At 37.9% G+C, this 23,863-nt stretch overlaps 1 protein-coding gene across 1 annotated transcript in view; it reads right to left on the reverse strand.

Annotated features, from left to right (window-relative positions):
• Positions 1–23,863, reverse strand: part of rapgef6 (Rap guanine nucleotide exchange factor (GEF) 6) — a gene marked incomplete at its 5' end in the record, with an annotated part of 156,692 nt that overhangs the window by 132,791 nt on the left and 38 nt on the right. Inside the window, one exon of the mRNA XM_079247887.1 lies at positions 23,833–23,863. This exon is cut by the window's right edge and continues 38 nt beyond it. Coding sequence (XP_079104013.1) covers positions 23,833–23,863 — 31 coding nt within the window. The remainder of the gene's footprint in view (positions 1–23,832) is intronic.

Here is a 23,863-nt window from a genome sequence, read left to right on the forward strand (position 1 = left end):
CGTTTTTGGATTGTGAATTTCTAAAAGTTTATACTTTTTTTTTTTTCTTTTTTTTTTTTTTTTTTTTTTTTTTTGTCTTGTCCAGCATTTAAGCAAGCAGACTGATGTTCTGGATGCTGTGTTCTGCTGAGCAAATTTATTTTGCCAAGGGGAACTTTTGTACTTAAGAGGGTCATTGAGGTCATGTGTTTTTTTTATTTATTACTGTTGTAGAAAGTAATCATTAGATCTGGCAAACAGCAAAACAAGAATGAATCCCAACAACAGAATATTGCTGGGGATTGTTTTCTTTCTTTTTTGTTTCACTACCTACTTATTAACTGTGTTCCTCATTCCATATCATCACATATCTTACAAGTTATACCTTGTTGTAAAGGTGACTAATCAGGCAATCCAACATTGTGTTGTACAACATCTTGTAATGTTAAATTATCACCCGAACACAGATTTCCTCACTTTTTGTGCTAAGTTTACATTTGCCTTGCCTTTCCCTTTCCTGGTTGTGAAACCTCCTGGGGAAAAACAAAAAAAAGTCGAGGCTGCATTGTTGGGTGACATCTGAATCCACTTCTGTTCAGAGAGGTCCTTCAATATCATCTAAACCAGAAGAGTGCAGACATCCAATACCAATTTCCAGTCATGTTATTTCCACATGGAGATTATCTAGATTATCGGAAACTTTTGATGATCATGTCTTCAAGATAATTTTTTTTCTTTTTTAAGTTTTACATTAAAGAATACTGTTCTAAAATTGTGCCACCATTTTGTACACAACTTTTGTAGGTTACCTCAACCATTCCTGATCCTTATTTTTCAGACTTTCCCTATATAATGTGTGTTTTTTTTAATTACATATAAATCATGCTGCAAATTAATTGTTTTTGTAACTCCCAAGTTTGAAAGTAATTTAATCTCAAAATTCAGCACATTTAGGGGCGTGTCCTTTTGATTGACAGGTACCCAATCTCCCACTTCATGTAAGAAGAACGTAGGACAACTGCGGTTATTAGCCGGTTAACAACGTGACTTAGCTTTAGCCCGCTTACCTCGTTAGCTGGTTAGCTCCTGTTATCTCTGGATTAGCTCGGTAAGCTCTTAGCTACAGGCAGCTCAGAGTTCGCTCGATGTCAATCATCCACCATGACACTCACAGCCCCCCTCTCAGCTCTACTTCTTTACCCATATTTGTATTTTCCGGGCAAGATGACACGCATGCCTCTGCTAAGATGGCGATGGTAGGGACTGCCCACCAAGCTTCAGTTCAGTTCTTAAGAAACCCATGGGTGATGTCACGGAGGCTACGTCCATCTTTTTATATACAGTCTCTGCTTACAACCAAATAAATTTAAACGTCACTTCTATTAAATTAAAAATGAGCAATTATTGCCATTAAATAATAAAATATCATCTCCTTTCTGCGATTGAGGCAATTTGGAAATTATTCCATTCAGTTTATATTTAAATTTTATTCAGCATCTCAACCTGATGGGGAGTGGGTTCATAAAAGGCTTTAGAAAAATACATTTTTGATAGCATGTGAGAAGGTAAGTTGGCTAAGAAAAAAAATAAATAAATAGACTACTAAGATCCATTATACCATTATCATTTTAGATGCCGAATTGCACACTCATCACATCTTTTTGTTAATGGGACATACCGTAAGAGATCACTGACATCTCAAAAGCTTAACCTCATTTTAAGAGTCCCAAAGGAAATCTGTGAGGAAGTTGCTTCCATACGGGTAGATCCATCTGTCTCCATCTGTTCCTCCAACATGCCTGCTTATCTGCTCTTTTACAGAACATCCCTGTAATCTTTCCACTGAATACACAATGAATCAGCTGTTTCATTGTGTCCTCTGTGTCCAGCTCATCTGCCCTTAGCGATGAGCTGGACACAGAGGACGTTTCTCAACTTCTGGTTGCTGTGACATGTAGAGAAATTAGTATAAATGGGAACTCGCAGGTTGAAAAATATAAAGAAGTTTAGAAAGATTTGGTGTCTGAAGTAAATTCTTTCCTGCAAGTAAATGCAAAATTTAGACATGTCTCAGTTTTAACAGACTGATCTGGTTACCACCTGGTGCCAACATGTTTTTGTCAAAGTTCAGGTTATCTTTGGAAGCCACCAGGTGTAACTAAATCTTTAAAAAATAGATTTTTTTAATATCACGTTTGAGTCCCTCTGTAGGCCTCCTCCTGACAAGGCATCTGCAATATGGGGATGTCCCATTTTTTCAACGGAAAGTTTTCTTCTGTGCTCTAAGTTGGGTGACTCAGTGCTATATCATGTTATAAAAAGGTTTTTTTTCCTTTCTTTCCTCACACAAGGCAAGTATGTCATCTGTTAGATGAGCTATACCTGATCCTGCACAGTTTTGAACCATGAGGGAGAAGAACAGTTTAGAGTGAACTGTAATTCCCTAATTGTTTTTTGCAGTGAGAACATAGTAGGTCTGGAAGATACACTTTTCTCTCAATTTGATTTTTAACTATTTTTTGGGAGCTGATTTGATTTAAATTGCGATTACCAAGTATTGCCAATTTTTCATTTGTTTTTAAACACCAGACCACGTGCAAACGTTGCATGATGACCAAGTTTACAGACTATATCACGAGCCAGATTTTTCAAATAAAAAAATTTAACTGTCAGTTTTTCAGAATTATTCAGCAGCAATATATTCAAACCAGCTGTTTGAACTTATATTCTTGTTTTAAAAGCTTGAACTGCATATAAATGTGCTGGTTGAGTGTCTGTTGCTTTGCTGCTGCTGTGTATTTGGCTATTAGTTTTGCATTTATGTCAGGATGGTGTCTTGCTAGGTGGGCAAATAATGTTAGTCATGTTACTGCAGTACGTGACATGTGCATTACAAAGTTTACAAATAGCTTTCGACATGTCCATCCAGCTCTGCTTTTCCCTTCAAAGCAAAAAACCCAAAATGTGTTCACATGTTTGACTTAAAATGTGATGGTGGAGGATTTATCTCTATGCATTTTTGGAGATTATCCACCGTTCTCAGTCTTCTGTTTAAGTGTTTTCCAAAATAGATATAGTCATGTTACTAGACAGTCGAAAATAAACATTTCATCCTCTACTGGAGAAAAGTGGTCACTTTATCTTCATCTGGCATCTAAACATATCTACATTTAAAATGAAAAAAGTGAAATAATTAAAATGACTAAAAAAGTAATGTGTTCAAAAACTGTTTTTAAAAAAAAATTTAAAAAAAAAAAAACAGAGATTTTTATGTGAATTGATTTTTTTTCTCCCACCCTTAGAAAAAAGTCCTACTCTCCCAACATCAACTCTTTTTTTTACCATATTGTGTAAAAAGCATTTTTCTTAACAAGGTTCATATAAAATCAATTCAACTAAAATCCTTTAAAATGTTCATCCCTCAAGGATAAAATCTGAAATATTGTCATAACTGGAAAGAGCCAAACCTAAAAGACTTTGCTGTCTGGTTTCCCCTGTGGAAGAAGTTTTAGTACTGTGTTTATCTTTGGTCGGATTTTTTTTTCAGGAGGATGAAAGTGGCAAAATTTCTGAAAAATGTTTGAGTTTCTTGCACTGCTCTATCAATGAGATTAGTTTTTATTCTTTTGTGAGAAAATCACGTGGCTGTTAAAGGTTAATTTCTGATTAAACATTTCATTTATGTAAAGCTTTTGAAATACTGTAACCTTAAAGCACTTACAATGCAAATTTGATTCAATTAGAGATTAACTGTTCATATATGTTACAGATTTTGTCCCAGTTTAAATTTAATTTGCCACAGATCGATATAAAACAGTGCCACATGCTGATTTATTGCCATCTCCTTCACTCCTAAGATCACAAAAATCTGATTAAATATCAACATCTAGTTATACGTTGTAGTTACACACCACTTTGGATATCAGTATTTTCCTCATGAAATTCATTAATGACTGTATGTGATCCACATTCTTATGCAAGTTTCGCAAAAGTCTCCAAGTATATATTATATTGTAAATCTGATGTAATGCTGTTGGATCATTGAGCACTGAATCGGTCGGCTAATGCGTTGTTACACCCTTGCTAATCACATAATAACACTTTCTTCCGTAGCTTCTGTAAACAGTTTAATCCAGATTTGTCTTCTGTGTGGTTTCCACATCAGTCTGTGGTTTCACCCCATTCTGTTGCTATAGCAACCCCCACTGACACAGCTCCAAAGCCAATCCAGACCATATGACCTGCTAAAATAAAGTGTCACAAGTTTGACACAGGAACCATTTAACAATTTATTCCATCCACTAATCCAGTTAGTATTAGCAGAATAATCACTGTTGTCCTTCTGTTGAAGCTCCTGAGAAATGTTAATGGTTAGTTTTTCAGTCTAGTATTCAGTGTGCTGCTAATCAAGCGAGTTATTGTGGCAGCTTTCTGAGGCAAAAAGGCTTTTAACTCATTGCTGCTACAGTTCAGTCACTTTAAAGTCTATGGGAGTTTCTTATTAATGGTGAAATTGTTCATTTCCTCTTGTACCAGTCAGTTCCAGTGGACAGTGTGGTTTTGACAAATGGAGGCTTGTCTTGTTCAATACCAGGCTACAGTTCAAGGCCTGCTGTAGAAGCAACTAAACAACAGTGGATGGGCACATACCCCAAGTGACCACACCAGTACTGAAAGTCGCAGAGGGTGGGTGGCAGGAGAAATCTTTGGCATGATTTTTTCCTCCAAACATGAGAGTTCACACATACTTCACTGTCCATGGCCAGTCTTTTAGTTTTAATAAGTTTAACATCATCATGATGTCAAACAAAGCAACGGCCTGCAACAATTGTTATATTCACCATCTACTACTGAATATAACAATGTTGGAGAGGCAGGCGGGAAGTAGTTTTGGCAATACCAACATTCCAAACGCGAACTGCAGTCTCTCTCATCAATTATGCCAGCAAAAGAACAAGATGAACAAGATAACAAGTGATCCAAACAATGAGTGAATGAGAGAGCAGATATGACACGAGAAATTTCTGGGAGTGCAAAACAGCCTGTAAACATGAGCACGGAAGAGATGACAAGAATGTTGAATACATAAACAGATTTTAAATAAGGTAAAACAAAATGTGATGAAATGGGCAAATTAAGTGAGATTGAGAACAGAACAGACAAGTTAACAACTTGGGGGAAAAAAAACTGTTGGTATGCACTAAATTCCCATTACCAACTTCTACTTATAAGCCTCGAAACACTAAACTACCTTGTGTCTGAGTGATCTACAGCTACGCTTCGCCATGCTGATGAACAACTGCATGAATAACCACTCTCGTGCTGCACAATTAGGTTGCTGGGAAGTCGCCCCCAGGTGAATTTAGCTGAATTCCACTCAGGCAGAATTTGCATTCACCGGGCTTCCGGCTACTGCACAAACTTGCAGATACAGTCGAAAGACGATTTATGGGAGCTTTCATTGCTGAAAGCTCATGAAAACAACCCCTAAACCAATGAGAAAAGAACAAATTCCTAATCATTCAATCAGTTTGTAAAACACAGTCTGAAAAGTGAGCTCACGAGAACTAAGCAGTAACAAGTCAGAGGAAAGTTTACTTCAAGACCGGCTTCATTCTTGGGGAGGTAAAAGGTTTTAGCGTCAGACTCTTCAGACAGGAATGTTGTCAGTACACACCCTTGCGGTATGTTTCTTGTTTTTACGTTTTCAAAACTCTTGTGTTGAGATAGCTCATCTACAAATCCACATATAGTCTGCAAAAACTGCTGTTTTTGTCTACCAGGTCGTTGAGGCAGGGGTTGCACTGCGCGGGGTTGTTGGCAGGGTTTCTGTACGGCAGCATTTTGGCTGTGGCGGGGGCCCTGACCTGCCAGGCTGGACGTTTCCTGTGAGTGTGTCTCCGGCGGTCATACTTGGGTGTCAGTGTCAAGCCAGATACAGAGACAGAAACCTGAAAGTTGTTTTATTTTGGTACAAAAGAGGGTTTGTGAAAGGGTGGCATAGTGTGTTTGGGCCTGCTTAAGTGTGAAATTGTTTTTATGTTGTAAATCAATTTGCAATACATCTGTACAAAAATTGTAAGATAAAAAAAAGTTTGATTTGATTTGAGAAATCACAATTTTCATTTGGAATATCAGAAAATGGTCAAGACAGATGCCTGCCCTCCCAGAGCCAGGTTCTGCTGGAAGTTTTGTCTTCCTGTTAAAAGGGAGTTTTCCTTCCCACTGTCGCCTCATGCATGCTCAGGATTGGATTAAATCAAAGGCAAGATTCGATGCAATCAGTTGGTTTTTATTAAATAAGAGTATTTATAAATTGGCTTGAATTAATGTGTCTAGAGTGCCCAGAGATGACATTGTTGTGAAGTGGCTCAATACAAATAAAGCTGAACTGTATTGAAGTGAAAAGCAGATGAAAGAAAGAAATACATAAAAATGCTGTTGGACTCAAAATGTGCATGACACCTAACAGTTTTCTACACTTATGAAAGTAGTACTGGACCTAACAACTTTCTTAAGCTAAATATACATTATCAAAAGATATAAACACACTGGTTTTTATTTTATTCTGTAGTCTGTGTAATGTGCCATTACAACTACCAGCCCCTCACTGTTGTGAGAAGTAGAAGTGGGGTTTGGGGGCAGACAACTGAATGGAAAGCAGAGAGAGGGCAGCAGTAGTCAGCAGCCTGTGGTTTGTGTTTTGATGTGGACAGTGACTCAGTGTTTCCACAGAGGGATCTGCCAAACAAGAGGCCTCCCACAACACTGCTTCTGTCAGCACTCCAGACTTAATTGTGCTCAATAAGAGCTGCTGGCAGTCAGTCAGTTTTGAATGGATTTGATGAGACAGTCAAAACATCTCAACTTCCTTCTGAGCTGAAACGAGCAGATTACTGGTGCTCACTACCCACTTAGTCAATAAAGTCAATTTCATCAATTAAATTTGAATGTGCTTTTTGATTAGCTGTTTTTAAGAAACCCTGATCTAATCTTTGAGAGACAGGAACTTTATAATTCATTACCTTTATTCAACCAAGCTCACTGAAAACCAGACAGAAAAATAGACAAATTAAAAATAATATACTATATATAGTCAACTCTTCAAAATCCTGCTAGTAGTAAGACGCAGACTGAGAAAAACCTCAAATGTTTTCATATGTCACAAGTGGAGGTTTATTAATCTGCTTAGCAGTAACATTCTCTGGAAAATTGAACTTTTTTTCTTTTTTTAAAGTTTTGACCACCGGATTTCTGGATTCCTAACAAAAGCACATTGTCTAACATCTGCAGAAGGATCTGCAGTTTTTTTTTTTTTAAAAAACAGCGCAACATGCACATAAACTTACAAGGAGAGTAAGTAACAGTTACTGAGGTGAGACCACACTGCTGTGCTCCCAGGATAAAAAAGCTGACGAATATAAACAAAGTCTGAAGGGATGTGTAACAGGTGAGTCTTTTTGCAAAGCCGTCTACCTGAGGAGTCTGCCAAGATCCACAATGTGGTTTCCAAAAGCTTCATGAAAAGTATGTGGAAGGCAGAACTTACCATAAATTTAAAAAATATAAATATACAAAAGAAAATATAAGACCTCTACCAAGTAAAAGACTGACACACTCGTGTATATGATGTATTCAGTTCTGATGAATTTAGGCACAAATTCACAAGAGTAAGACCCATTTTAACTAATTTGTTTTTTTGCCAAATAATTTGAATAAAAACTACAAAAGATGAAAATCACTTCCTCCCACACAAGCAATAAAGACCCTGCTTGTTTGTTTGTCAAAGCCTTTCAAGGTCATTTCCAACATCTCACAATTTTGGAAGGATTGTCTGCAGTAACATTCAGTCACAAAAAAGCAAAAGAGTTCATATTAAGACAGCACATCAGCTCTTTTTACAGCTTGTTTTCCCATGTGTTTTATCACTGCCTGGTTACAGTGAAGAATGCTGTCGCTGTGGACTTCAGCCCAGTCTCAGAGGGGTTAAATGGAACCAAAAGGCCGCCTGAGGTTCACTAAACAAACCACTTACGGGCAATATGTTTTTATTGCTGTGGCAGCAAGCAGGATTTAACAATCATGGGGGTTAAACATGCCAGAAGAAGATAAGCACATGTATGAAGCACTTAAAAAGTTGTTTTACATTCTTTTAATGTGATATTTGGCAGTTTGCAGAACTGTGCTGTGGCCTAGAACAACTGGTAGCTTTGTGGTAAAGCATATTTGTACTGGATGAAACACAAAAACAAGTACTAAACAAGACAAAATTTAAAAACAAAAAATGTTTTGGAAAACAGAATTTTGAAAACATACTGATAAAACAACACATTTTAGAAGTAGGATGCCAATTTAATTACTCCTCAAAATATAATTTTTTTCTTTGTTTTCTGTTAGTTTTATGTTTGTCACATTAGCCACACTGTTTCCAGATTTTCTTTTATTTAAATGTTTTTCTGAATTGTTCCTTTCCTGCATTATTACCTTTGCCAAGATGGCTATGCTTTGGTCAACTGTTGACTGTGTGCTTTTTAACAACTTTAAGTGAAAGCAACTGGGCGGATTTCTGCAATTTTCTTTCAGAGATTGGGTCTTGATCCATCTTAGATTCTATTACATTATCGGAGTGATTTGGAAGGAATTGTGGACACAGGGATTCTTCACAATATGGGTGGAAATGAGCTGCTTGGCGTAGGTCTGCAATCTCCAAATGCTTTTCTAGTTCTTTTTCTAAATAAATAATATTCCTGTGTTTTCAAGTTTCGTGCTGAGATTTGATAGTTTTTCTGAAATACTTAGTGTTATTTAGCTGCGAACATTAGTATAAAATGTGTTCCTGCAACATCTGCTATCAGTTAGTGGTGAGTCCTAATGTGTGATTTTATGTTTATTCTCCAGTCCACACTAAACGGGAAAGGCCCACTGCCAGGATCGAGCAACTTGCCAAAAAAAATATTGTAAAATTGGATTTTAAAAAAATTTGTATTCAAGAATGAAATGCTTGATTGTGGAACATTGAATGACTTAGTTAAGTGTAATTACAATTGTCAGTAATACTGTCAACACCACAAAAATGTGCAGAAGCAGATAAAAATGGCAACCATTTCAGTTTTATGCATGATCAAATTGGTGGACTGATTGTCCTGCCAATCAAAAATCTGGCTTGTGGGGAATCACATAGTTTTTGTAGCCTCTCAAAAATGGAGGCTGACTGGTTGTTTCATGGTTTCATGGTGCTATTCCCATCACAGCTGCCAACCAAAAATCAATAAAAACACTGAGCCTGATGTAATACAGTCTGCTCGCTTTCTTTTAATTTCATTTGATGCTGTTCAAATTGATCCACACTATATGAGAATATAAATCAGGTTTGTTAACCTTTTGTGGTCATCTGGTGGACAGCTTTGGGTCCAGATTCTAAAGATATGGGATTGCCACTTTTTCCAAAATGTCTGCTTGCCTACTTTAACCAATAAAGTTCCAGAGTAAACAGCAACAGGAGAATATTAAAAGGGAACTTTGGCACATTTAGCTGGGAACTACCCACACGTTAAGCTGCGTTACTCATTCTATGAATCCGCAGTCCTTACAAGTTTAGCTACCACTAAAGGTGCCTAATCAGGGTTTCCAATTATATATATATAATACTAACTATCATTATTATTCAATCATTCATTTTACGAACCCTGATTAAGGGTTCCCAGCAATAATCCTGTACATCCTGGACAGGTTGCCAGTTTATCATAGATCCTCATCATCATCATTAAATGGAAGAAATAACTGACTGAAATAACATTCACTAACTTGTTGGGAGAAATTATATGATCTTTATGGTTTCCCTTGAGGAGAGTAATCCCATAGCTTCAGACATTAGTGTAATGGGTTTTTTTTAAACATCACAAGAAGCATCTCAAAAACATACAGTTTGCCTTTGAGCTGCTAACAGGCTTAAAAAGAAAGTTGTGTCTTTCATTGTTATGTTGCACACAATAGTTCCAAGCCTAACCTACATACTGTTCCAATAAAAATCAGTACAGCACAAGCAAGTACAGAACTGGAGGCATCTCCCTCCTTTTCTGACACACATTCCAGACACACACTGCAAGCCCATAAAACTGCCTTAATAAGAGCACTGTAGCGACAGGTTTGTGCGCAGGCTGCTGCCGGCCTATTTCTGCTCATAAAGAAAGAAAGAGGCCCAAATCAGTGAGGGAGTAAGGGATTTGAGAACCGCACCCTCAACATTATAATGGTAATGTGAATGAATCAGTGCTTCTGATAATAAAGTCATTCATAAATCTCTAAAGTTATCTGGTGAGTCGTTTTTGCAACTCAACCTCAATAATTTGAACTTCTGGTACAATGAAAATGCAAGGTAGTACACATTGAACACATACCTGATATGACGTTACCAAACTTATTTCATCTGCTCAAATTTATTTAGCACATTAATATCATAATTAAGTAACTATTAACTACAAAGCAGAACAACAAACGCTATACAGATTTTTAATATTTTAGGATTTCCCTGTCACGATCAAATCTATGCTAGACGAGCCCATCTGCAAACTCATTACCTGTTCACATTTGCTGTCTTATGTGGAATGTAGTACTCCTTTCACTTTGCACACAAACACATACATACGATAGCAGTGACATGCTAGGTCGTTTGCACACATGTGAAAAGACAAAATGCATGCGAAGCCATGGGCTGCAGGACAGAGGTTCATGTACCCCCAGAAAAAGCTGTTTGCATTGAAACAATACCCAGCAGAGACAAAGCCTGACTGTTGTTGTGGAGCTCGACGTGAATGACGTACTTGAAAACAGGTGTTGAAAAGCCAAATCATCAGCGACAAGTGACTACCGAAATACAGAACAGTTATGGTGAATAACTTGAATGGAGATCTTTGAAACTAGCACCTTCAAACCTTTTAGGGGAGATACCCCTGAGGTTGCACACACAAACCAGTTACTTCCAGTTTTGTAGCATCTGTCCGTCTCCCATAGCTCAGCGAGGAGAAACATTTATTGGACAGTTTCCAATGAGCAAGATGTGCACAACAAGGTTGCGTTAACCTATACAGAAGCAGACGGCTTCCCTGTCATATACATACTACGATGTATCCATTTTATTTAAAAAACTCTTTAATCCATCCCGTTTGTTTCTGGTGGCACATTGAGGTTTGTTATTGTTATAACTGGGCGGGTTTTCCGTGAGGGAGCATATGTTGTTGAAGTTGTATGAGAAGCTGAGCTTTCAGTGTGAGCTTCCAACATCATGTTGGAGAAAATAAGCCTCAGCTTGATGAGGTTTGCAGTTATCTTTTGCTTTGAGGTGTGATACCCATAGAATTTATGGTCTTCCATCAATATCACTGACAGACAGAACATAACACAGCTTTGAAAGACCAAACATGAAAAAGCTCAAACACTATACATATCATGGAAAAAAAAGACTTGTCCCTTTATGTTAAAAGATGCGATATGTGGCACTGGTGAACAATGTGTACAAGATGTGGTTTGTGATATATAACATACTTCAATATGTTAACCTTCGGCCTATTGACAGCGGCTGCAATCCACTTCCACACGTCCAACATAAACAAAGCATAAAATTCCAGACCAGGAAAAAATATGGACTCTATGGAATATTCAATACCACAAGAAACCAAATTAATATATAAACATGCAACAAGCATCACAATATAGCCAAGACACTGTGGATTCATCATATGGTCTTCTAGTGTATACATATCAAATGAATGTCAGACTATAACAAACGAGTGAAAAACATGTTTTGGGTGGAAATGAGGTGCTTGGCAAAGGTTTGTTCTCTCAGTGCTTTTCTAGTTTCCTTTTTAAAATTGTGCTACACCGATATAACGTAAATGTATTTGTGGGATGAGCAGCACAGCTGAAAAAGTGGGTTGTGAGCATAAAAACACTTGCCAATACCTTCTCCCAATGCTAAACAACTTATTCTGCTACTGCCTCTTGTTTTGAGAATCTGTTACACCAGGTGCTGACTATGAGTTGCCTGATTAACTGTACCTCTGAGCACAGTCCCTGTTACAGCAGTCAGCTACTGTCTTCTACAAGCATGCTATGTTTTGGCTGATTTGTATTGGGCTGACATCGTAGGGCGATGTCAAGTTGTTTTCTCCTAAAACTAAATTGTAGCATTATTTGGAGTAAGCTCTAATACCATTGCTAAATGATACTAGTGTCAACAGCATGTGCACTGGAATTTGGGCGCAAGAAAGTAAGTAATATTCAGCAAAGAAATGTGGAGAACACTATGCTGGTTACATCACCACTAGCGTAACAGCTTTTGGTGGGGGCATTGTGATGTTGTGGGACAGTATGGAAGCAATTGGGGGCAATCTAATGGTAGAGAATTCAAGATGAGTTTCTTGTGCAAATCTACTTTGCTGCAAGTGCCCCATCTTTAGTCTTATACTATTGACTTCTCCTTACATGTCCCAGTGGCGATAGTTCCATGATATTTTTCCCCATTTTTAATTAAATAATGTCAAATTCAAATATTCCCCTTCAAATTTGTACGGAAAGAGTATTTCTGAATTAAGGTTTACATGGAAAACAAGTTTATTTACCTTTAATTAAGTCTACTTTAGAACTGGGGATTGGGAAGGATTCAGACCGGACATGGGTGGACGTGATGTACCAGAAATAAACAAACTTTGTTTCCTGTTTAAGTTTTTTTTCATTATACCATAGAAAAGTGAAAAATAAATACAATTTTTGCTTTGATTTTAATGATAATTTTGAAGTACCTGCTTGACACAAGCATGCTACACCTTTTCCAGCAGCTGAGGAGGAAAGGGAAGATAGAGAGCCAGAGACAGGAGGCAGAAGAAAATGAGAATGAATTAGCCACTTACTTTGGAATTAAGTTAAATCTAGAATTGATATTTTTATTTAGAATAAGGAGTTTCCATGGTCATTTTCATCACTTTAAAGTGGAATTAAAACTCATGTAAATGTGGCTTTTGTGAATCCTTGATGGAATACATTCACATCTAACTGATATGTTGAATAATAAAAGTTTTGTCCATGAGCAGAGCTATAATATTTAAGAAATTTAAAAAGCTAACAATATTTGAAAAGCTTTCCAATTGTGGTCTTCATGATTCTCTGCTTAGGTGTGCAAACCTAATAAATATTAATAGTTGTGTTCTTTACTGTGTTCTTTATTGTTACAATCAGCTGCACCTTTGCCCTTTTTGGCCCTCCCCTGAGCTGAGGCTAGAACCAGCGACCTTCTAGCTGTGAGGCCATGAAGCTAACAGCACCACCAGAGTGCAGCTTGTGAAGTTAATGCATCAACAGATATACTGTAGCACTTTAAAGGCCAACCAAAAACAGCAAAGCAGAATTTATTACAAACAGTACTTTGTAGAAATAACAAGCTGATCAAGCCTTTTTCTTAACTACATATCATTCTCTCACGTCTTGGCTTTCAGGAGAAGAAATATCAGCATTGATACACACACACAAACTATTCATATAGTTGCACTTTTCCTCCCAGTGCTTTTTGTTCTGTACAGTCATTTATGTTAATATTCAATCAATTGTTTGGTACCACAATCCATCAAAAGCGTATTCTTTGCTTCAATCCAGTCATAGAGGATCATTGCTTTGTTCTTTTCAGAAAAACTTTTTTTTTTCTCACTTGTTCAACGGTTCCTGATTGGATATTATCATCAATTTAAAACTATCGATTAGGTGGAAAGTTTGACAAAGTTGTTCCACCATAATTTCTGTTTCAAAACAGACTTCTCTTGACATAGTAGAGATAGCAGCCATTTTTTTATGACAGAAATGGGATTATCTTCTTATCATGGATCACTCACTGTGGATTTATTATAATTTCTTGGAATAAACACCACATTTTGTGGCTGGATTGTAAATCTCATTGATGGGACATAAATGCCTGTAGATTCCCAAAAGAAAAGTTGTTTAGTCCAGTTTACACCACAGAGATACACACTATCATTGCAGAAAAACTGACAAAATATTTCTATAACAGGATCGCAGAAGATCTAGTTTTAAGAATTAAAATATAGAAATAGATGTCTTAAATCTGTCACTAAAGTGAGCCATGGGTCTTGGTTCTGTTTTTAGCTTTAGTTCAGGTTTCTTGTGCTAGTTCCTCTGTTGGTTCTCACTTCTGATTGAGTATTCTCTTATGTTTACTTCCCGTTTCCATCTTACACCTGCTCCATCTATTGCTGATTACCACAACCTGCTCCCTATTTAGTCATTAGCTTCCTTAGTATAAACACTCCACTGTTTCTCCTACTCTTTGCAAGATTCTTATCGAAGTCCAACACGCCTCCAACAATGATATAACTGGTGTATACCATGTTGACACCACTTGTGTGCTCACACAAGGACCAACACAGCAGGCACTGCATAGGCTTTAAGCAGTCTAGCATTGTTTTAAGAGTTGACTACAGCAGATTGTCACCAATAGGACTAAAATTGGCCAACTGATATAGATATATATATATATATATATATATATATATATATATATATATATATATATATATATATATATATATATATATATATATATATATATATATATAAATATGAAATCACCAGCCTTACTTTCGTTTCATCACTCTTCTTCTTTGCCACTCATTTGGTCAGCTCTATTCAAAGAACATCTTTTTTCATTGCTTCTCAAACAATATTTCTATATTCTTACCTAAACTTGAATTTCCTGTCTCATTTTCCATCTCATCTATGTTCTCGCTTGACTTCAGAATAAGAAGAAAATGTTATAATTTAATGAATTTAACCTTTGTTTTTACTTTTATATAACCTATGATATGCAGTACCAGTAAGTGCAGGTTTATGTATGTTTTGGTAGCCAACCACCAACTGTGTCATGAGGTTAATTGTTTGCCACAGTGCCAGGAAGCTTCACTAGCTCAGTTTCACATCAGCAGATGCTGAAACCACAAGTCCCCCTACACAGTAAGAAACCGAAGCAAAAGGTAAAATGGTGATAATTGCTCAACTTTTTTACCTGCAAAAAACTTTTCTTGCACATGTCTTGTTTATTAATTTGAACATGTCATACTATCGGAGGCACAGTCCAAGCAGTGATTACTTTAAAAATTAACTCTGAACTGACCTGAAAGGGTTCATTTTCTTCCATTATAATCAATGGAGAAAACTATCATATTTTTATGTCAATCACATGGTTGTCAGTTTGTTGACGATTGGCAATCACTCAGCTGCTCTGACCAGTAATGACTCTATTACTGGATGGAAAGGTTTAAAAATAAATAAACATATAAGTAAAGTGTCTCAGCGTTTTACACGTTACGTATGAATTTTTACCACCAAAGCTATACCCAATGATATGTGGGTTTTTATAGTTTTTGGCTTAAAGCATCATGAATACCTAAGTTGGTTTCACAGCTGTGAAGATACCTGGGTGTGTGTTTACATCTTTTGAACATGTTGCAGCCTTGAGTTCACAACTCAGCAATAAGTTTTGTTTCATCCATTAACAAGGTGGCCTGATAAAGAAATTCACAATCGAACAGGTCTTCATATTTAACAGAGAACAGATTACATCAAGAGTGACAAATGTTGAAACACTAGATTGTATTTCTCACCCCTGCCCCTCCGGACACACTGCCCTGCATGTTTTAAATGTTTCTCGACAGCAGGATCTGATTCAGAATGATTAAACTGCTCGTCAATCCAATTGCAAGCCTGTTAACTAAACATTCATTTCAGCTAGATGTGCAAAAGTACACAAACATCTGAAACATGCTGGGCAGGGGGTCCTTTGGGCTGGGATTAAGAATGATTGCAATAGATAGCAAGCAGCTGCAACCCTGGTAATGTGCTCCTGAAGTTCTCACACTTTGCACCTCTGGGATCAAAAGGACACCCCAAAGTTTGCCTTTTATTTCAAGCATGCAGAATAAATCAGGGCTCTCAAGCAGAGGTCCTTAAGAGCTCCTGCCCTGCATGTTTCAGACATTTCCCACACCTCGACACACACCTCATTCATTTGAAAAGTTTTGCACAACCCTGTTTATGATTAATTTATTTTAGTGTTGGGGCAGGGAAACATCCAACACTTGCAGGAGAGCAGGTCAGAAAGATCAGAGATCTTTGTTACACCTTTAGTCTGACATGAATGAAGTGTAATGACAACCCTAGTACAACCTCGGGCCGGACAATATGACCAAAATCTCATATCACGATATAGCTCATTTTATATCCCCATAACGATATAAAAATTTTTGTGTACTTTTGTATCAGTCATCAGTTATGTGTCGGATGTGCTTGGCAACAGCAGCAGCAATCTTCCATCTGCGGGAACTATATGTACTGTATGACGTTTCACAGGGAAACGCCTGCTGCAGCGTTTGCGTCTGGAGTTTATTATGAGTGCGTTCGCCACCACTTGACGCGCGTTCGCCACCACTTGACGCTGCTTTTGCAGCTTTTGTTCGTTGACTCTATTGTTTATTTTTGTATTCTTTATCCTGATTCTTGCGCTGGTGCTAAAATAAGTTACCGGTAGTTACCGGAGTCCGTTGTTGGAACTGTGAGCTAGTCTGCTTTGGGTTCCACGTCGGTCTTTTTATGTCCAAACCACATCCATGTGACAGAAATTTCCCCTCTTATGAACAAGCTCATCAGTTTGGGATGGCTAGTCATCTTTTAGCGATTTATCCTGCTCTGAAACACGTCTGCTACCGTCTTTCTCCATATTTGTTTATATATTGCAGCGTGCATACCGTTAAACGCATCATGACGTTAAATACTGCAGTAATCCTGGGCGGACACTGTGCGATTTTGAGGGGATTTCACCATGATTTTGCTGTTGCAGACCACGCAGTGTCATCGTGGAAACATCGTAGCGTCGGGAGGTCGTAAGCCGTACAGTGTGAGAACACTCACGAGGAAGGATTAATTGCTGCTACGTTGTAACGATGATGCTGCGACCTCCCGATCAAACTTCTGTCAGAAATTTTCGCCGTCGCTCATACAGTGTGAGTGGTGTTACGTCACGATTCTACGTTCACACTGTGCAGAAGACACCAGTGGAGCTTTAAATAATGGCGGGCAACCCCAACTTCAGAGGTGTGCGGTGGACACAGCTGCTAGAAGAGAGATTAGTAGAGCTATGGAGAGAATACGAGTTTTTTGGTTTTTTTTCGTTTTAGCGCACAAGACAGCGCACACAACTGCAACAACTTGCTGCCTGCTCGCCATCTTGTTGTCAGGCACTCTGTGGTTGTCATAGGAACTAGGAACCTTTGTTTTTCGTTGTTCACACTCGAGCACATCGTGCCATCACACGCCGGCTGATGCCAACAAGTAGTCATGGTTGTCAATCGTGGCTGACAGCAGTCGTACAGTATGAGTACACATGTCCTAGGGTCAAATAGAGTACGAGGGACAAACCCGGTCGTGCAGTGGGAGCATTTCCCCGACAGTCAGAGTTCTAAAATCACACAGTGTCTGCACAGCATTAAGCACCTAATCATGGCGTAGAAAATGTCTATTGTTTCATATGAAGCTCTATTGTCCAAACGATATATAGTCATATTGCCCAGCCCTAGTACAACCCCCATTATTTTCAGACTATTTGATGAATTAAAACTATTATGAAGGACAAGAATTCATTTGCCACCAGAAGGATAATACAAGGGTTTTAAAGCTGCAGCTGATGCAGCAAGTGTGGATGCTCTAATCCAGATAGCACTAACTGAACATCTTGGGCCAGTGTCCTGCAAGTTTTTGATGTTTCCCTACTGCAACACACTTCATTCAAATGAAATGGTCCACTAACAGCTTGTTGTAAAGCTCAAGCCTCTTTATTACTCATTAAATTCGAGTCAGGTGTTTTGCAGGAGGAAAACATCAAAAACTTCCAGGCAACAGCCCAGCAAGTTTAGCGTTGACAATCTCTGCTTTAATCTGTTCATGTTATTAATGGAGAAGCCGAAAAGAAAAACATGTAGATCCACATATGTTGATGAAAAGACAGAAGTCAAAGAGACAAAAACCTGTTATGTGTTTAAGTGGAAGGTTTAAATAATGTAAACTGTCCGTGGCAGCAGTTTTTTGTGGTTTTTACTTGTCTCTCTTTACAATTTGTCTTTTATAGCATTTTATGTTCTTGCTGACGTAATTAGCGGTTACCAGCTTCTACCTACTAATCCACATTTGCTCACCATGCTGCAACACCTCCTGAGGCTGTGTGCTGTTAACTTTAGTGTATATGTGTGTGTAGTGACCAAGTTGGAAAGTAAAATAAACAAAGACTAGACCCCAGGCCTCTGTCTGCTGCCTGTGACTGGCTTCTACCGTGACTGTTTGGGAACCTTCATGCTTTTGTCAGAGACATGCAAAGTAGAGGATAATAGTTTTAATGTCACTATTCCTTTATTATAAAGTCCTCAAACTTTCACATTAAAAAGATGCTTCTTCAGCTATGAATAAATTCACAGTTTTATCTCTGTCTGTCATCTTTCCAGCAGTGATGTAAACAACACTAAATGCTGTGAGTAAAACCAGTGTGTTTATTAGTGGTGGGAAAATTGAATCGAAAAAATCTAATATTGGAATTTTTTTGTTTAACAATTTTAATTTGATAATTTTCAATTTTTTTTAACCAAAAAAAATTTTTTTTTTTTTTTTCAAATAAATAAAATTAATCCATTATAAAATTTGTCATTTTTATTGTTTTTATTGATCTTTTTAATTTTTTTTTTTTTCTTCTTGGGCTTTATAGCAGCAAAAGGATGGTCTGACTCCTGGGTTGTTTTTTTTCCTTATTGAAATTAAGAAAAATGACAAGCGAAAACTGTTTTGTACATTTTTTTGTTTTTAATCTACAAAAATCAGTAATGTCTAAGAATTGTTAGTCGCAATTTAAATCAAATCAGCACTCCAAAAAATCGTAATCGAATCAAATCGGGACAAAAACATATCGTCACTGCCCTAATACTTGTTATGTGGGTCAGTGGTTTCCAGACTCTTTGGGCCACAAACCCCCGAGATAACATGTTGGGGTTCGCCACCATCATGCGACAACTGAGAGATTAAATTTCCGATATATCGAATGAGTCACCCTGCGGTCGTCCTCTCCATGTTAGGCTGGAAAATTGTCAGAATCTTTATAAATAAGGAGGATAAAGTGCTTTTTGGTAGCTAAGTGATGAGAAAAGGCTCCTACATGCTCAAAATCAGCTTTTCTGTCCGAGATAATGTCAAATTCTGATTTTTAAAATTAATTTGAACTAATTTTGTAGTTTATTGCAATAATGCGTCAAAACTTTTGCTGCAAATTTCAGAGATTTATCTCGGCATTAAATGCTTTCATTTTATGAGCCCTGAAAATAATTCTTATATTTATTTGATAAACGCTGGCTATATATTTTTTAAAATTATCTGGCAACACCCTGAAATCATCGCAACACCCCCAGGGGTGTACTGCCTCCCAGTTTGAGAGCCGCTGATGTAGTTAACCCACTGGCATCTGAAAGACGTTCATGTTTTATGGCAATTAGCTGGAATTCACATGTGACTTATCAGACACCAAAACTGAAAATACCAGTTTTATAATTGCAGGTGTCAGGCACTTGTTTTTAAACACATACTTTTTATTTCATGTTGTCATCTTTGTCACAGGGGAGGGGTATGCGAGGTAACTACACCAACAGCAGAGATTCCCAGAGCAATACTGAAGACAGATTAAGCAATGGATGAAGAAAGTTGTCATAAAGACTGAGCTATACACAAAACATAATATAAACTCTCACGACTACAAAGCTGTGTGTGGGTTTTTTTTTTGCCATTTCCCACAGTCCCCTGTGACCTACATCTTCTTACACAGTCCGCTGATGGCAGGAAGAAATTATTCAAACTGAGAAAAGTGAATGTCAGACTGAACACAGAAAAGGTATTTTACTGTCTGGCTTCTGCTTTTCAAGAGGAAAGCAGGTATCGTGCAGGCTTTAGTGCTTATCCCAAACATTCTGAATGTGCAATCAGCTGTTTTTGTAAACTTCTGCTGCAATCCTCTTCTTAACAAGCACTCCAAGATCACATTATCGACCACACACCGGTCTGCTTCTCCTCCTCTTGCTCTGTTCACGGCGGCCCGAGTGCTTGCTCAGAAAGCAACAAGTCACCACTTAAGACTGAGTTTCCCTCCCTCTCCCCCTCGCTTGCACTTTCCCTTGGGAGCCTGCGGTTTTGTGATGGCTGGAATTCCCATAAACGTACGATGTGTACTGGGCTCGGCCAGAACCGCCATAAATCACTCCGACCGGATCTGTCGTCCGTTGCCACTAGGACGTCTGGACAGCAACGTGATGGGCGGGGAGGGACGAGCTGGTCAGAAATGCGAGGAAAATGGGAAAGGTTGATGAAGCATTAAAACCTGCGGTGGGGAATAATGACCCATGAGGCCAAACATCTGCACAGGAGACGGACGCACCTACGGCATGTCAAACTTTCCAAGAAGTCAAGCTGGCACTCAACAAGTGGAACATGCACTTTGGTACGATAATACCCAAAAACAACTTAAAAATAAGATTAATAGAATTATTTCCAATTGTGAATTGATTTATGATTTAATCGTGTAAATTCCCAGCAGTCCAAAGATGTTTACCATCATTTCTGACAGATAAACAAAAAAATAAAACAAACAAAAAAAAAAAGTCCCATTGAAATTCGTTGCATGTCAATTAAAAGTAAATGCATTTTCCTATTTGGCATCCTGCACGTTGTTGTTTTAAAAATGCTAAGATCTTTCTCACACAATGAGGTAGAACTGATGCTTTATTTCATATTTATATTACTAGTACCACCACAGATGGTTAAAGTCTGGTACACTACAAGGTTTCCAGCCGTTTTAGCTTAAAGATGACCGAGATGAACAAACCATGGAAATATCTTTAGTCATGGCTTGCTCAGCAGTCTTTCGCTGGAGGTTAAAAGACCGCCATCATAACAATTTTGCAACCAAAGTCTGCAAGACAATTATTTTAGAGTCATTCTGCACATCCTCGTCAACACTGACCAACACTGACGCAGTTCTGCAAAAACCAAAACAACCAGACCGTGTAGATCAAGGCCAAATGAGATGAATGTGGAATTCAAACAAAGAAGCAAATCTAGCTGTATGATGTGGTCTCCGGCTCGTACAAAGACGGCACAGAGAAAGATACAGCGTGGAAAGAAGTAGTAAAGAAATGACAAGTTCTGAGTAAGTGCTGAAGCATCCATCCGTTATCTATATCGGACTGTTCTAATACCGGGTCAGAAGGGAGCCGGAGCGATGAGGTACGACAGGTCGCCAGTCCATCACAAACAACCCTGCATGTTCACATTCACTTCTAAAGCTAAGTTAGTATCAACAATTAACCAAACATGTATGTGTCTGAACTGTCAGAGGAAATCCCACAGGTCAGCTGAACATAAAAATGCCACGCTGGGATAAATCTATTACAAAGATACTAAATAAATCAATCCAAAATAAACTTCTAAGCGCAACATTTGTCAATGTTTGTCTCTAAAAACCTAAACAGAACACAGAGTAAACAAACACTGAAGCCTGGACCTTATATGTTGCACAGAAATCATTGCATTACATTGATATGTGGACCCTCCTCAATTTCACCTTCTTTCCGCATTTAAAAGCAACATGATGCAACCAGAGACACAGACCATGAAGGTATGGTGTCCTTCAGAGAGGCTCCACAAACCTTCTACCCTCAAAGAACCCCAAGAACAGTTTGGTCCCAATATACCGCCTTACTAAAGACTGATATTTTGCTTAAATAAACCCCCTTTCCCTGACTTCTAAACTTGTACATGTCAACAAACAAACTGCTAATTTACAAAAAAAAACCAAAAGAAAAAAAAGTTTAAAATACGTTGGCAACCTCATTAATGTCCCATCCATTTTTCTAGACCAGCCTTATCCTCAAACCACATCATGCCAAAAGAAAAAGAAAGTCACTAAATGTTCTTGCATATCCTCCAACTCTTTGCAAAGATCCTGACATTTATTTTCACAATCCCACTATGCTCTCCTGAGCATTTTCATCTTTTTTTAGGACTCAGCTGAGCAGGAAACACACAAATCTGTCTCTTAAAGCTGCACCTCTGTACTCCTAACCAGGTTCTTCATACCAGTGTAAAAGAAGTGAAACCAAACATAATCATTAGTGGTGAGTCATAGGATTAAGAAACAAATGTAAATATGTAGAAACATACGCAGAAGAGGAAACCTGCATCACGGATTTACATCATAGTGACATCAAACTCTCTTAAGCTCCAATGATTTCACAACTTGTCACAGATATTAGGAGAACCTGTTGCATCTTGTATTGATATTATATCGACGCAAAATCATTCTTATCACACGACAAAAATGTAATGATTTTGTCTGCTGGTATGTGATGCCTGGAAGCTGCACTTATTGGCCAATCAGGGTCTGGCTGCACAATTGCTTTGTGTACTTTTGGAGAATTTCGGGTGCGGCTTGATCATTGCACATTTCTTATAGATGTTTAATGTCTGCTAACGATGATCAACTTTACGCAATATATAGCAGAAAGAAGCTACGTTTTGTAATTACTGTTAAGTAAAAAGTGCAATCTGTCTTCATCACAGCCATCCTTTAACACAAGACTGTGAGTAAAGTGTGACATAAAAATGAAGAAAAAATAAAGTTTCACTAAACTTTCTTACTTTTTTCAAAGTACGAGCTATGCAAATGCTATGGTGTCAGTTCTTCACTGCTACATGTGTGTGATATATTTGTGAACTAGAACTAAACATGGTTGTCACGGTTTGCACAGAAAGCCCTCTGTAAAGGTGTGAAAGAGCCTTTCTCACAAGCATAACCCCACAAAAAGAGGATCACAGCCTTAACAGGGAACCTTTCAAAATAAGTCGAGCAGATCTCAAAGCTTTCTTGTGAAACTTTTTTATGATGGTCCCTTGAAAAGCACTTGCTCTTCGTAACGGTGACCCCCTGGTTGAACATGGAAGGGAGTGCAGCGGGAGCTATTTTGGGCAGCTAAAGCAATGACAAGCCAGCTGTGTTTCCACAGCTTTGTGAAGGGAGGAGACAGAGGAGAGGAGGAGAGGAGGAGAGATGGGAAAGCAAAAAAAAAGATCATTTTTTAGTGTGTCACTTAATCTAAACATCAACACAATGTCTGAACAGTTCTTAGGGACTTTGAGGGAAAGCTATGATGTTTGGTTTGGTTTGGTCCTGGATAAGCTGCAATAAAATAATGAGTTTTCCCAAAATGTAAACACACTCAAGACAAAAAAAACTCCCCAACTTCTTTCTCATACAAACTGTTCCAGTACGCATTAAACCTAAATGTTCATCACTGAACAGACAGGTACACCTGGCATCCTTTTAAAGACCAAGAAAAGTCACTGTCCCCCTTTCTGTGCACCAATGAATCCTCTTTAAATACGAATCATTACTTTACTACACAAACATCAAACTGCACGACTATAAATGTTTCAAACTGTCCCCATAATTAGCCATCTACTTTTCTGTTGCTTTGGTTTACAGACTGTTAGTTATGTACATCGTGTACTAATTAAATTAGCATGTGACTTTGCTGATAAGTCATAATTAGATCCATAATTCAAACCACAAGCAACTCATTGTGTACTCATTTCAATCAAACTACGCTACTGTCAAGGTAAGTAGACTTTTCCTTACTGAAGTGAACAAAATGTTTAATTTTACCAAACATTAGCAGGGCAATGCTAATTAAAAAAAGAATTGATCGTTTTGTTTACCTCTGTCGTCCGTTGGGAGGGCGGCTTTTTC

The sequence above is a fragment of the Telmatherina bonti genome (assembly GCF_933228915.1).
Source record: "Telmatherina bonti genome assembly, chromosome: 10".
NCBI classification, from domain to species: domain Eukaryota; kingdom Metazoa; phylum Chordata; class Actinopteri; order Atheriniformes; family Telmatherinidae; genus Telmatherina; species Telmatherina bonti.